Source organism: Rhinopithecus bieti, unplaced genomic scaffold, assembly GCF_001698545.2.
Source record: "Rhinopithecus bieti isolate Rb0 unplaced genomic scaffold, ASM169854v2 scaffold_5948, whole genome shotgun sequence".
In the NCBI taxonomy this organism is placed as follows: domain Eukaryota; kingdom Metazoa; phylum Chordata; class Mammalia; order Primates; family Cercopithecidae; genus Rhinopithecus; species Rhinopithecus bieti.
The window spans coordinates 3146330-3161566 of NW_016805422.1; the positions used below are offsets into that span (position 1 = coordinate 3146330).

General features: G+C 38.9%; 1 protein-coding gene across 3 annotated transcripts in view; it reads left to right on the plus strand.

Moving 5' to 3' along the window:
- Window positions 1–15237, plus strand: part of RMI1 (RecQ mediated genome instability 1) — a 49942-nt gene that overhangs the window by 12274 nt on the left and 22431 nt on the right. The window contains exons 2-3 of one of the 3 annotated variants that reach the window (XM_017872381.1): window positions 8656–8744; window positions 13193–13235. In XM_017872381.1, coding sequence (XP_017727870.1) covers window positions 8656–8667 — 12 coding nt within the window. In that variant the 3' untranslated portion in view covers window positions 8668–8744; window positions 13193–13235. Of the gene's footprint in view, window positions 1–8655; window positions 8745–10216; window positions 13333–15237 lie in introns of those variants that run through there. The other 2 variants (XM_017872379.1, XM_017872380.1) reach the window with 2 other exon arrangements.

Sequence of the window (15237 nt, forward strand, 5' to 3'; positions counted from 1 at the left end):
TGAGACAGTCTCACTCTATCGCCCAGGCTGGAGTGCAGTGGTGCAGTCTCGGCTCACTGCAAGCTCCGCCTCCTGGGTTCCCGCCATTCTCCTGCCTCAGCTTCCCCAGCAGCTGGGACTACAGGTGCCCGCCGCCACGCCCAGCTAATTTTTTTGTATTTTTAGTAGAGCAGAGACAGGGTTTCATTGTGTTAGCCAGGATGGTCTCCATCTCCTGACCTCGTGATCCGCCCACCTTGGCCTCCCAAAGTGCTGGGATTACAGGCGTGAGCCACCGTGCCTGGCCTTAATTAATATTTTTTAGAGACAGGTTCTCACTTTGTGTCCAGGGTAGGGTACTGCGGCACAAACATGGCTGACTACAGCCTCAACCTCCTGGGCTCAAGCAATCCTCCCATCTTAGCCTCCCAAGTTACTGGAGCTACAAATGTATGCTACCACACCCTAGCTTGTTTTAAAATTTTTTTGTGGAAGTGGGGTCTTGCTCTGTTGCCCAGGTTGGTCTTGAACTGCTGTCCTCAAGTGATGCTCCCACCTTGGCCTCCCAAAGTGCTAGGATTATAGGCGTGAGCCACCATGTCCAACCCTGGTGTCATTTTTCTAAGAAAACTTAGAAAACCAAGGTCACAAAGATTTTTCTGCAAACTTTTCTTATACATATTTTGTAGTTTTAGTTTTTACATTTAGCTGTGTGATCCATTTTGAATTAATTTTTATACATAGTTTGAGGTGTTGGTTGAGGCTCATAGTTTTTTGCATATGGATATCCAGTGTTCCAGTGCCGTGTGTTCAAATGGCTATCCTGTTTTTGTTGAATTACTTTTACAACTTTGTGGAAAATCAATTGATCATATATATGTGTGTCTATTTGTAGACTGTCTTCTCTTCCTATTTTCCAGTATGTTAATCATTTTGTCAACATCTCACTGTTGATTATTGTAGCTTTCTATGAAGTCTTGATGTTAGTGTGAATCTTCCAACTTTGTTTTTCTTTTTCAAAATTGTCTTGGCAATTCTAGTTCCTTTGCCTTTCCATATAAATTTTAGAATCAGCTTGTCATTTTTTATAAAAAGATTGCTGGGGATTTGAATGGAATTGCATTGAATCTATAGAAGAATTTGGAGAGAACTGAAACCTTAACCAGATAAAGTCTTCCAATCCATGAACACATCCATATCTCTCCATTTGCTTAGGTTGTTTTTAATTTCTTTAATCTGTAATTTATAGTTTTCAGCATAGTGTTTGCCTTTTAGGTGCCATTATAAAATGTACTGTTTTGTCCATTGCTTGTACAGTTGGTAACCTTATTTGAAGGTTTGAAGACACCTCATTTAATATCTATTATTGAATCATTAACATTGAACTTACACAGCCAATAGTGCTATAACTCATGCCTGAATAAGCTTATCTAAAATACATATTTTCTCCACAAGGCAGATCATAGCTTTCTTGTGCTTAGGTACACTAGGTAGCACTTGAGCACTGTGCCAGGGGACCATTTTAAACATCAAAATTACTGGGAAAAAAACAAAAAAAAGCACAAAAACATGGCACTATGTAGAGCACTAAAAGGAGACTTGTTTATTATATGAGACCTGAACTAAAAAGGCATAGTATATCACTTTGACTTCAGCTGGGAATGTGTATGTTGAATGACTCAAATTTTTCACTGCTCTGCACATGTTCATGAATGACCATGAGAGTGCAGTAAATATTGATTTTGGGATTACAGATACATTTTAGTGAGTAGGCAAATTAGGAATCTGTGAATGAAGATCAACTATATAAAAGTAAAATTGACTTTTGTGCTATATATTGGCCTTATATCCTGGATCTTGCTAACTCAGGTGATAGAGCTTTTCTGTTGATTCTTTGGCATTTTCTTCATCAATATTCATGTCATCGGCAAATAGGGGTACTTTTATTCCTTTTTTCTCTCTTTTTCTCTTTTTAAAATTGTAGTAAAAAGCACATCAAATAAATTTACCCACTGGTCTGGTTGCAGTGATGTTTACAACCAATTATAGATTTCTTTGTTTCTTCTCCATTTCCACTCCCTTACTTGAGTAGCCTAAAAAAAAAAAAATACCCTCTTAACAAATTCTAAGTACATTTTATGGCATTGTTAATTATGTGCATATTGTTGTTCAATAGTTATCTAGAAGTTTTTCACCTTGCATTACTGAAACTACCCATTTAGTGACAGCTCCCCATTTCTCCCTCCCCACAACACTTGACAACCACTGTTCCACTTTCCGTTTCCATGTGCTTGATTACTTTAGGTACCTCATATAAGTGGAATCATGAAGTATTTGTCCTTTTCTGATTGGCTTATTTTACTTAGCATAATGTCCTCAAGGTTAATTTATGCTGTGGCATATGATAGGATTTACTTCTTTTATAATACTGAACATTCCATGGTATGTATATGTTGTGTTTTCTGTATCCATCTATCAGTGGACATTTCGGTTGTTTCTATATGCTTAATGTTAGCAATGCTGCAATGAACGTGGATTGTGCAGATATCTCTTCAAGATTCTGTTTTCAGTTCATTTGGATATACACCTAGAAGTGGGATCATATGGTACTTCTAGTTTTAATTTTTTGAGGAAGCTCTATACTGTTTTCCATAGTAGCTTCACCATTTTACAGTCGTACTAACAGTGCACAGGGGTTTCGGTTTTCCCACATCCTCTCCAATACTTGTTATTTTCTGGTTTTTTTTGGTATTGGCAATTCTAACAGGTATGAGGGTGAGATCTCATTGTGGTTTTGATTTTTATGTCTTTTATGATTAGTGATGTTGAGCATCTTTCCATATGCTTGTTGACCATTGTATATCTTTTTTTTTTTTTTTGAAGATAGGGTCTTGCTTTGTTGCCCAGACTGGGGTGCAGTCGCACGCTTATGGCTCACTGCAGCCTTGACCTCAAGCAGTCCTCTTACCTCAGCCTCATGAGTAGCTGGGACTACAGGCGTGCGCCACCATGCCCCGCTAATTTTTGTATTTTTTCGTAGAGGTGGGGTTTCGCCATGTTGTCCAGGCTGGTCTTGAACTCTTAGGCTCAAGTGATCCACCTGCCTCTGCCCCCTAAAATGCTGGGATTACAAGTGTGAGCCACTGTTACTGGCTCATTGTATATCTTTGGAGAAATGTCTATTCAAGCTGTTTGCCCATTTTCAAATTGAATTATTTTTTGTTGTTGAGAAGTTCTTTACCTATTCTGGGTAATAACCCCTTATCTGATAAGTGGTTTGCAAATATTTTCTCCCATTCCGTAGATTGTCTTTTTACTCTGTTGATTGTGTCGTTTGGTGCACACAAGTTTTTCAGTTTGATGTAGTCCCATTTGCCTATTTTTGCTTTTGTTACCTGTACTTTTGGTGTCATATCCAAGAAATCATAGCCCATTTCAATGTCATGAAGCTTTTTCCCTATGTTTGCTTCTAGGAGTTTTATAGTTTCAGGTGCTACCTTTGTACCTGTAATCGATTTTGAGTTAGTTTTTGTATATGGTGTGAGATAAAGTCCATCTTTAATCTTTTGCATGGGCATGTCCAGTTTTCTCAACACCATTTGCTGAAGAGAGGATCGTTTTTCCATCGTGGAGTCTTGGCACCATTGTCAAAGATTATTTGACACAATACCTCCTGGGATCAAGTGATCCTCCCACCTCAGCCTCCCAAGTGACTGGGAACACCAGAAGGTGACACCACACCTGGCTGATTTTTGTATGTTTTGTGGAGACGAGGTTTTGTCATGTTGCCCAGGCTGGTCTTGAACTCCTGAGCTCAAGCAATCTGCCCACCTAGACCTCCCTAGTGTTGTGATTACAGGCATAAGCCACCATGTCTAGCTGCCACATTTTTGTTATATTTTAGATCCAACTTGTTAGGTCTTTTGATACTTTTCTTCATCCTTAATGTTTTGTATTTTGCCATATTACTGTGTATAAGTGTAGATTTAAATATTGATTAGCAGTAGAGAGTTTTTTCAACCTAGAAAATAATATCTCGGAAAAATTTCAACCATTATTTATTTATTTATTTTGAGATGAAGTCTCACTGTATCACCCAGGCTGGAGTGCAGTGGCGAGATCTCGGCTCATCACAACCTTTGCCTCCCGGGTTCAAGCCATTCTCCTACCTCAGCCTCCTGAGTAGCTGGGATTACAGGTGTGTGCCAGCATGCCCAGCTAATTTTTGTATTTTGAGTAGAGACAGGGTTTCACCATGTTGGCTGGGGGTCTTAAACTCCTGACCTTGTAATGCATCTGCCTTGGCCTCCCAAAATGCTGGGATTACAGGCATGAGCCACCACGCCCGGCCTCAACCATTATTTTTTTTATTTTTATTTTTTGAGACTTAGTCTTGCTCTGTCGCCCGGGCTGGAGTGCAGTGGCCGGATCTCAGCTCACTGCAAGCTCCGCCTCCCGGGTTCACGCCATTCTCCTGCCTCAGCCTCCCGAGTAGCTGGGACAGGCGCTCGCCCGGCTAATTTTTTGTATTTTTAGTAGAGACGGGGTTTCACCATGTTAGTCAGGATGGTCTCGATCTCCTGATCTTGTGATCCACCCGTCTCGGCCTCCCAAAGTGCTGGGATTACAGGCTTGAGCCACCGCGCCCGGCCTCAACCATTATTTTTTTTTTTTAAATTTCCTTCACCTCTTCTATTTTTTCCTTCTGAAATTGCAATTATTTCACTGTTGGAACCTACGTTCCCTACTTCTTAGTTCTTTTTTCCTCATTGTGTAATATCTTAATCTTTTCTTTATACTGTGTTCTAGGTAATTTCTAATACATGAGTTATCTCTTCATTTGTTGTTAGCCGGATGTTTATCCCATCTATTGATTTTAATTTTAAAGACCATTTTCTATTTCCGAGATTTACAGTAGATTCTTTTTATAAATGCCTGTGATCATTTAATTATCTTCTATTCTTCTTTTAGGATGTTAGTCCCACTTAAGTATAGTTAGTATGCTCAAAGCGATAAAAAAAAATTAAGATTCTTCATTTAAAAAACTGTCTTCAGGTGTAAATTCTATTTGCTATGTCTGCTTATTGGTAGTAATTTTCCTAAAGTATATTATAATTTTGGTTTGTGGGCTTACGTTGGATTGTTTTTCCTGTGTGTGTTTTACCCCTTTTGTGTGGCTTTGGAGTTTACTCCACCTGCCCCTCTGGCTGACATAGCTCTAGGTCAGCTGTTTCATTAGGAATTTGGGTTTTTACTTTGGGAATAGCCTAGTTCTGGACCACACTACATGTGTTATATGTGTTATGCAGGCCCAGTGTCTATTGTCAGGGTAGCTCTGTTGGGTGGAACTTTTTTTGGCCCAGTTCCAGCAAGGAGTCTGTTTCTGGTCTTCTGTTCCACGCATGACATGCTGGACTTCTGGAGAGTTGCAGCTTTAGCTACACTGTTTTTAGTTAAAGCCCTTTTCCTGGGGGCTGCATGGCTTTAGTGCCCACTTAACCACTCTAAATTTGTCAACCACAAAGATCTTACTTACACTCTTATTGAGTGTAGCTAAATATTTAAAGTTTTATCTAGTTTCTTGTATATCCTTCTAGAGGTACTTTATGTTAATATAGGTAATAATGTGCTTATTTTCCTTTGTTTTGTATACAAAAGTTAGCATACTGTATATCCTATTATATTAGTTCGTTTTCGTTCTGCTGTAAAGAAATACCCGAGACTGGGTAATTTATAAAGAAAAGAGGTTTAAATTGGCTCATGGTTCTGCAGGCTGTATAGGAACCAGGCTGGGGAGGCCTCAGGAAACTTAAAATATGGCGAAAGTGAAGGGGGAGCAGGTGCATCTTACGGGGCCAGAGCAAAGGGAGGGCAGAGAGGGAGAAGGTGCCACACGCTTTTTTTTTTTTTTTAAATCAGGCATTTAGAAACAAGAAAGCATACATTAATTACATAAAAATAGTTTTTGAATAACAGAGTAAGCATCATATTGTCATTAGCAACAACATAGGACATGGGGCGGGATGCAGGACTCCGGGTGGTTTTAAAGATAGAGGTGGGTGGGTTTTCCCCCCCCCCCTTTTTTTGCAGGGCTCTGGGTGGTTTTAAAGGTAGAGGGCGGTTCCCACCTCCCCCCCTTTGTTTTTTGAGATGAAATTTCGCTCTTGTTGCCCAGGCTGGAGTGCAATGGCACAATCTCAGCTCACCACAACCTCTACCTCACAGGTTCAGGCGATTCTCCTGCCTCAGCCTCCTGAGTAGCTGAGATTACAGGCATGCGCCACCACACCTGGCTAACTTTATATTTTTAGTAGAGACAGGGTTTCTCCATGTTGGTTAGGCTGGTCTCGAACTCCCAACCTCAGGTGATCCGTCTGCCTTGGCCTCCCAAAGTGCTGGGATTACAGGCATGATCTACTGTGTCCGGCCCTTTTTTTCCCTTAATTGGGGGAAAAAAAAAAGTTGTTTGTTATTCCTGACTTAAAGCAAGAACAAATGCCTCCCTGGACCCTGGTGGGCTGTGTAACAGGGAGGGTCAGGGAGGAGTGAGAAGGGCTCTGCACCTACCGGGAGGACGGTGTCATATGGAAAACTGGCACAGGGGCTTCTTCTCCTCTGTGCCACACACATTTTTGAACAACCAGATCTCAGGAGCACTCACTATCACGAGAGCAGCACGGAGGGGGAAATCCACCCCCATAATTCAGTCACCTCCCACCAGGTCCTGCCTCCAACACTGGGGATTTGGGTGGGGCCACAGACCCAAACCATATCACCTATACTTTGCTTTTCTTAATAAGATAGGGAGTATTTTTTTTTTTTTTGAGAGGCAGAATCTTGCTCTGACACCCAGGTGGAGTGCAGTGGTACAGTCATAGCTTACTGTAGCTTCAACCTCTGGGCTCAAGCAGTCCTCCCACTTCAGTCTCCCTAGTAGCTGGGACTACAGGCATGCACCACCATGCTCAGCTAATTAAAAAAAAAAAAAAAAAAAATTAAAGATGGGATCTTGCTTTGTTGCCCAGGCTGGTCTTGAACTCCTGGGCTCGAGTGATCTTCCCACCTTGGCCTTCCAGAATGCTGGGTTTACAGGCGTGAGCTACCATGCCCAGCCAAGATAGGAAGTATTTCCATTTGGTAAATCAGAGGGCTGGCATGGAGATTTGGTTTCTTTGTTAAGGAGACCTGCTGATTTGACCTGCATAGTTTATCTTCGTCACAATGGGTAAAGACTTTTCCTACTTTTGAATTTTTACATTGTTTTTTACATATAGTTTAAAAAGTTTATCCTCTCATTTTCTTTAATATAAAGATTAATCAGTTCTCTAATTGTGACCTTAACTTCCCCATGTCCTTTAAATTTTCATCATCCATTACATTAAATTAATAATGTACCTACTGTTTATAGGTTCCTGAGAACTATGTGCTTCTATGTCTTCTTTTATGGGATATTTAAAAAATATTAATGGTAGCAAGCACTTACATACATTTACTATGTGTTAGGACAGAAGTATAGAACAAAAGAGGAGAAATTGTTTGGAGGCAGTGATAAGGAGTCTATGTCACTGAGAAATGTGAAAAGATGTTCAATCACTAGCATTAGAATCAGCAATAAACTGAAGTTTTAGTTCCTTCCATTTCTCAGGCACGTGCTGCATTTCTTTCAGCTGTTTTTGGGGATGCAATGTAAAATAGTTTTGTTATAGCAGTAGCTTAAGGTGAGCTGTATTAGCATTTTCAGGGTTTAAACCCCTAAAATCTCAGGTAGGTATATATTATTTTCTTGAGAACCTACAAAAAAATCTCATTCCACCAATTTCAGAGCAGTGTAGGACTTATCCAATGTAGGAATTGGTCGTTCAGTCTAAAATAATGGCCGGGCACGGTGGCTCACACCTGTAATCCCAGCACTTTGGGAGGCTGAGGCGACCAGATCAATTGAGGTCAGGAGTTTGAGACCAGCCTGGCCAACATGGTGAAACCCTGTTTCTACTAAAAATACAGAAATTAGCCAGGTGTGATGGTGCACACCTGTAGTCCCAGCTACTGGGGATGCTGAGGCAGGAGAATCGCTTGAACCCAGGAGGCAGAGGTTGCAGTGAGCCGAGATCGCACCACTGCAGTCCACTCTGGGTGACGGAGCAATACTCTGTCTCAAAGAAATAAAATAAAATAAAATAACAATAAGTATAGTTTTTAAGTGGCTGCTTTTTGTCAGTTGCTGTAGTAAGCACTATAAGTCTAATAGTATACATTTACTGAGTTCTTGCTATGTGCCAGGTGCTGCTTTTTCCATATTAATCTAATCTTAATAACAAGCCCGTGAGGAAAATCCTGTTATTCTTGTTTTACAAATAAGGATAAGTAGGATATCATGAAGTTGAGTAACTTGTTTAGAGTCACAGAGTTTGTAAGTAAGAGTTTATAAGTCTAGCACCAGAGATGTACTCTTAACATCAAATACTATATCTCCTATCTTCTTTAATTTTCACAGTAAGCCTATGAGGTAAGTATATAGAAAAGGAAACAGACCTAGAGAGAGTGTGTAACTGTCTGATGGTCACTTGTTTCTGATCCCCATGAGCCATACCATCAAACTCTTACACTTAAGAAAATAGTCCAGTTTTTGTACAACTTCATCTTACAACTCTTACTGCTTCTTGTCTTATCTCCCAGGGCCATTTCTGAGCAGTAGAGGTTTCAAGTAATCCACTAACAACCAGTTCCAAATTCTGTCGTCAAATCCTGTGCTGCTGTTCCAAGTGGTAAGTTTTCTTATGGACATGGTAAAACTTCAATATATTCTACTTCATAAGTATCTTCATCTGTAAAAGGAACAAAGTATACTTTTGTGAACACATGATTGATTAGGCTTTATTGTTTTGCTACTGCTTTATCATACTGAGAAAATCAGAAGTTAAATATTAATATATTTGCCTGGCACAACTTTTGGAAATATTTAGCCCAACAAATAAGATGCTTTACATCTATCAGCTGTCTACTGTTATTTGTTATAATTCTATCTTGGCCGGGCGCGGTGGCTCATGCCTGTAATCCCAGCACTTTGGGAGGCCGAGGCGGGCGGATCACGAGGTCAGGAGATCGAGACCATCCTGGCTAACATGGTGAAACCCCGTCTCTACTAAAAATGCAAAACATTAGCCAGGCGTGGCGGCGGGCGCCTGTAGTCCCAGCTACTTGGTAGGCTGAGGCAGGAGAATGGCGTGAACCTGGGAGGCGGAGCTTGCAGTGAGCCGAGATCGGGCCACTGCACTCCAGCCTGGGTGACTTGAGCGAGACTCCGTCTCAAAATAATAATAATAATAATTCTATCTTTAGACCACATATTCAAGTGCTAAATGGACAAACACAGTGGTATGTTTTAATAGAGTTAAATTAGAACTATTATACATACATGAAGAACATTAGTGAACATTGTTTCTTAACTAAATTTTAAATGATTACAATCTGATTATTAGATCAATTATAATATATTATACGCTAGTCTCCCTTTCTCCGTGGTTTTGCTTTTCATGGTTTCAGTTATCTGCAGTCAACCAAGGTCTGAAAATATTTAGTGGAAAATTCTAGAAATAATTCATAAGTTTTAAATTTAGTGCTGTTCCAAATAGTGTGATGAACTCATACCCTGGACTTCAATCCTCCCTTTGTCCAGCATATCTATGCTGTTTATGTTACCTACCCTTTAGTCACTTAGTAGCTGGTTGGAAATCGGATTTTAAAAAATAGTATATATTAAGTTTGGTAATATTTAGAGTTCCAGACATCCACTGGGGGTATTGGAGCATATTCCCCACAGATAAGGGAGGCTACTGTAACTACTGTTTACTGAGTATCCTTCATAGGTCTGACATTATGCTTTACAAATATAATTCATGTGATCCTGTTAACAGTCTTATAAGATAGATAGTAGTGTTGACATTTTATACAGGAAAAAACTGGTTACAGAAGTTCAGAATTTTATATTAGGTCACATAACTTGTAACTTGACAGAGCCAGCTTTCAAACCTAGGTATAACTGTCTCAAACCTTTTGATTTTCTCATTATACGATCTGATTATATGTAGTGTTTGAATTTTGACCATGTAAAAGTAAAGATTTTAAGATGCTGAAGAGTGAAAATCTAAAGGGTGTGCCTGTCTGTACATTGTAGAGAATTACAGAAGCTGTATTCAAATATACTGAATTACCTAATTTTTTTGTTTGTTGTTTTCAGGTAATAGATGCATATTATTTCTTTTATTTAAAAGAAATGAATGTGACTAGTATTGCATTAAGAGCTGAAACCTGGCTTTTAGCTACATGGCATGTTAAAGTACCTCCGATGTGGCTGGAAGCTTGTATTAACTGGATTCAAGAAGAAAATAATAATGTTAACTTGAGTCAGGCCCAAGTGAATAAACAAGTGTTTGAGCAGTGGCTCCTTACTGATCTGAGGGATTTGGAGCATCCTCTTTTACCTGATGGCATTTTAGAAATTCCAAAAGGAGAACTGAATGGATTTTATGCTCTGCAGATCAATTCCTTGGTTGATGTAAGTCAGCCTGCATATTGCCAGATCCAGAAGTTGAGAGGAAAGAATACAACAAATGATCTAGTTACAGCTGAAACACAAGTAACCCCAAAACCTTGGGAAGCAAAGCCTTCACGAATGTTGATGCTGCAGCTAACTGATGGAATTGTACAAATACAGGGAATGGAATATCAGCCTATTCCAATTCTTCATAGTGATCTTCCTCCGGGTACAAAAATTTTGATTTATGGAAATATATCTTTCCGTCTTGGTGTTCTCTTACTGAAACCAGAAAATGTGAAAGTGTTAGGAGGTGAAGTAGATGCTCTTTTAGAAGAATATGCCCAAGAAAAAGTACTTGCAAGATTAATAGGGGAACCTGATCCTGTACTTTCAGTCATACCAAACAATTCTAACGAAAACATTCCCAGAGTTACAGATGTTCTAGATCCTGCATTAGGTCCTTCTGATGAAGAACTCTTGGCAAGTCTTGATGAAAATGATGAGCTTACAGCAAATAATGACACTTCCTTAAAAAGATGTTTCACCACGGGTAGTTCCTCAAATACCATTCCCACAAGACAGTCAAGTTTTGAGCCAGAATTTGTTATTTCTCAAAGACCAAAAGAGGAACCATCAAACCTATCTATGCATTTCATGGATGGGGAATTAGATGACTTTTCATTGGAGGAGGCCTTGCTTTTAGAAGAAACTGTCCAGAAAGAACAGATGGAAACTAAAGAATTGCAGCCATTGACTTTTAACAGAAATGGCGATCGAAGTATAGAGAGATTTTCACATAATCCTAATACTATGAATAATTTTTCTTTGACTTGCAAAAATGGAAACAATAATTGGAGTGAAAAAAATGTATCTGAACAAATGACTAATGAAGACAAATCATTTGGTTGTCCATCTGTTAGAGACCAAAACGGGAGTATTTTTTCAGTTCATTGTAATGTACCCTTAGCCCATGATTTTACAAATAAAGAAAAGAACTTAGAGACAGATAATAAAATAAAACAAACCAGCAGTTCAGATGGACATTCCTTAAATAGTAAAATATTAGATAGAGAGGTGGTCGACTATGTACAGAAAAGGAGTTCACAAATTTCTAATGAAAATGATCATCATTTACAGACTTGTTCTTTAAGATCACCAGAGAATAGCATTAATTTTTCTATTGCCATGGATTTGTATTCTCCACCCTTTATCTATTTGTCTGTTCTACTGGCCAGCAAACCAAAGGAAGTTACAACAGTGAAAGTGAAAGCATTTATTGTAACCTTAACTGGAAATCTCTCAAGTTCTGGTGGCATTTGGAGTATAACTGCAAAGGTGTCTGATGGTACTGCGTATCTAGATGTAGACTTCGTGGATGAAATACTTACTAGCCTGATAGGGTTCTCAGTACCAGAAATGAAACAGTTAAAAAAGGATCCTCTTCAATACCAAAAGTTCCTGGAAGGTTTGCAGAAATGTCAGAGAGATCTAATAGATTTGTGCTGTCTAATGACTATTTCATTTAATCCTTCCTTGTCTAAAGCAATGGTACTGGCATTACAAAATGTTAATATGGAACACCTTGAGAATCTAAAGAAGCGGTTAAATAAATAATTTAACTAAAATAGTATTAGGAACAATTAAAAACAACAAGGAAATATTTAGAATTTGTTCACAATTTTACTTGTGCAACTTTATGTAAAAGGAAAATGAAATTTCATAACTTATTTCAGTTTAATTTTAAAGTGTTTAATCATGTTTGTTATATGTGTAGCTTTTTAAAATAAGTTAATCTTTTTTTTTTTTTTTTTTTAAAAAGACAGGGTCTTGCTCTGTTGCCCAGGCTAGAGTGCAGTGGCATGATCATAGTTATTGCATTGACCTCCTGAGTGCAAGCAATCCTCCTGCCTTAGCTTCTTGAGTTGCTGGAACTGTAGGCATGTACCACCATGCCCAGCTAATTTATTATTATTATTATTTTGTAGGGACAGAGTTTTGCTGTGTTGCCCAGGTTGGTCTCGAACTCCTGGCCTCTCAATCCTCCTGTCTTGGCCTCCAAAGGTTAATTTTTTAAAAAGTAACTGTTAGATGGAGGAATATGGTGACCCACTATTGTTGAGAAATTTGTTTTCCACTTGTCACATAAGATGATTGCTGAAGTATTGTACTGGTGTTCAGTGGTGAGTCATATTGTTGAAAGTTAATAATTATAAAGAGATAATTTTCCTTCTAATATGTTGTCTATGGCCATACCACCCTGAACATGCCTGAGCTTGTCAATAGTATGTTGAGTACCCAAAAGATTTGTTTATATTGTTAATCTTAGGGGAAAAAAAATTAAATCCAGTAGATCAGAACATCAGACTTTCAGATGCAAATTGATTTACTGGTTTTTATTTTGCTGATTATAATATTTGGTATATTTAAGGTAATCTAGTTAATTAGATGCCATTTCATAGATTATATTGAATGAATAAAACTTTATTTTCAAGGATAGTTTATTTTAAATGGCATATTGAAAACATCATTATCAAGATCCAGTAGGTAGGACATTTATTGGATTAAAATAAGGCATTTATCCTTGTCTTTAGGTGTCATTGTTACCTTTCTGAATTAGCTGTACATATAAGCCTTCCTTTGGTTTTAAGTGCTGATTTTTTTTTTTATTTTTTAAAGAGGGGCTGTTTACCATTCTTCCACTGTGCTGTTATAAAGTTGTATTTGAAAGGTAATGTTGTTTTTAGTAATCTTTTGTCTTAAAATAATTTAAAGTTCTTTGAGTTTTAAAACATTAAACAAATCCTTAAGTAACAAAATACAGTGGTGTTTTATTTTATTGAAAACAATGTAACAGGAAATATCAGGAAGTAAGATAAATACATGTATGAAAATATGATAATAGAATAGAAGAGAAAGATTTTTAAAATATTTCCATTGTTGTATCAGGGTTCAAAGCATCAGGACACAGATATTGCTGACATGTGCCCTAGTAATAATCTTGTCTATATACTTGCATAGCTTTTTAATAAGTGATCTGAATGGGATAGCCTTTTCTTTCATTATCTTTTCATTAAATGCTCTGCTCTTAGACTCTTTATCTCTGTGAATGGGCCTTGAAAATTGGGATTAGAACTTCTTTTCATATTGTCATTAAAGACTGGCTATCGTACTTTTTATCAGTCTATGCTACTATATTAGTTCTTGGTGCGTTGATTCTGTTTCTAGTCTTCTCTGGCCTGGATTATTGCAGTGGTTTACTAATTGGTCTTTTATCTTATTTTGCCCTCAAACCATGCTCCATAATGTTACCAGAGTGATCTTTCGAAAATAAATTTCTTCTTGTTTTCTCTTCATTAACCTTTAATACCAACCTCCTTCCACCCCATTGCTTACAGGGTGAAGTCCAAACTCCTCACTGAGTATGTAAGGCCTTTCATGATCTGGCCCCTGACTTCTTTTTTACCCTTATCTTGCCCCATTACTCTTTGCCCCTGAGTTTTAGGGGTTCCAAGTTATTTGTAGTACACTAAACATGTGGAAGAATATACCTCTTACTTTCATACTCATGCTTATAGTGCCTCATCCCCCTGTCTTCCTAAATCATTTCCAATTCAGTTTTTTTTTTTTTTTTTTTTTGGACGGAGTCTCGCTCTGTCACCCAGGCTGGAGTGCAGTGGCGGGATCTCGGCTCACTGCAAGCTCCGACTCCTGGGTTTACGCCATTCTCCTGCCTCAGCCTCCCGAGTAGCTGGGACTACAGGCAACTGCCACCACGCCCGGCTAGTTTTTTGTATTTTTTTAGTAGAGATGGGGTTTCACCATGTTAGCCAGGATGGTCTCGATCTCCTGACCTCGTGATCCACCCGTCTCGGCCTCCCAAAGTGCTGGGATTACAGGCTTGAGCCACCGCACCCGGCCTCCAATTCAGTTTAAGCTGTAGCTGCCTGTTACAGTGTTTCATGAATTCCCCTGCCCACTTACATGCTCTCCTGTACATTGTACAGACTAATATGTATGTTTTTACTGTGCTTGTTTCTCTGTTATTCTACTGCTACCTTTTTGGTAGGATAAGTCTTACGGGGCTGTCCTGTGTGCGTTGTAGGATACTTAGCAACACCTTTGGCCTCTGCCCACTGGATGTGAGCAGCATCCTTCCAGTTGTGATAACCAAAAATCCTTCCAGACATTGCCAGATATTCCCTGGAGCTGGAGATGCTCCCAATTGAGAACCATTGTTCTGTTGGAATATAAGGTGCTTAACAGTGTGGTTGAGGGGTTTACCTTGTTGCTCCAGTAAGTATTTCATCAAGTCTGATCATCTTCTGTTGCCTAATGTATTTTGTGATTTCCTGTCATCCATTCCAATAGCATGGTACTTAAAGCCCTGACACCTGTGCATACACAGCATCTCAAAGAGCTGCCCTCTTTAGTGAAAGAATAGATTAGAAAAATCTGGCCTGTAGTAAAGAGTGACTATGAAAAAACTTGGATGACTTGGTTTAGATTCTGGTTGGGTGGGGGAAAAGATGTTCTTTTCCCTGAGAATTTGTAGCCGTAGGTCTGTGCTTATGTGGGGCTAACCAGACACTTAAAAGTTACCTGCACGATAATCTCCAGACTAATAACTGAACACAAACAAGAATGATCCTAAGAGTTCCTGGCAGTAGCAAATGGGAAGAAAAAACCAAGCATAATCAGATGAGTTCTCTCTTTCTCTTGGG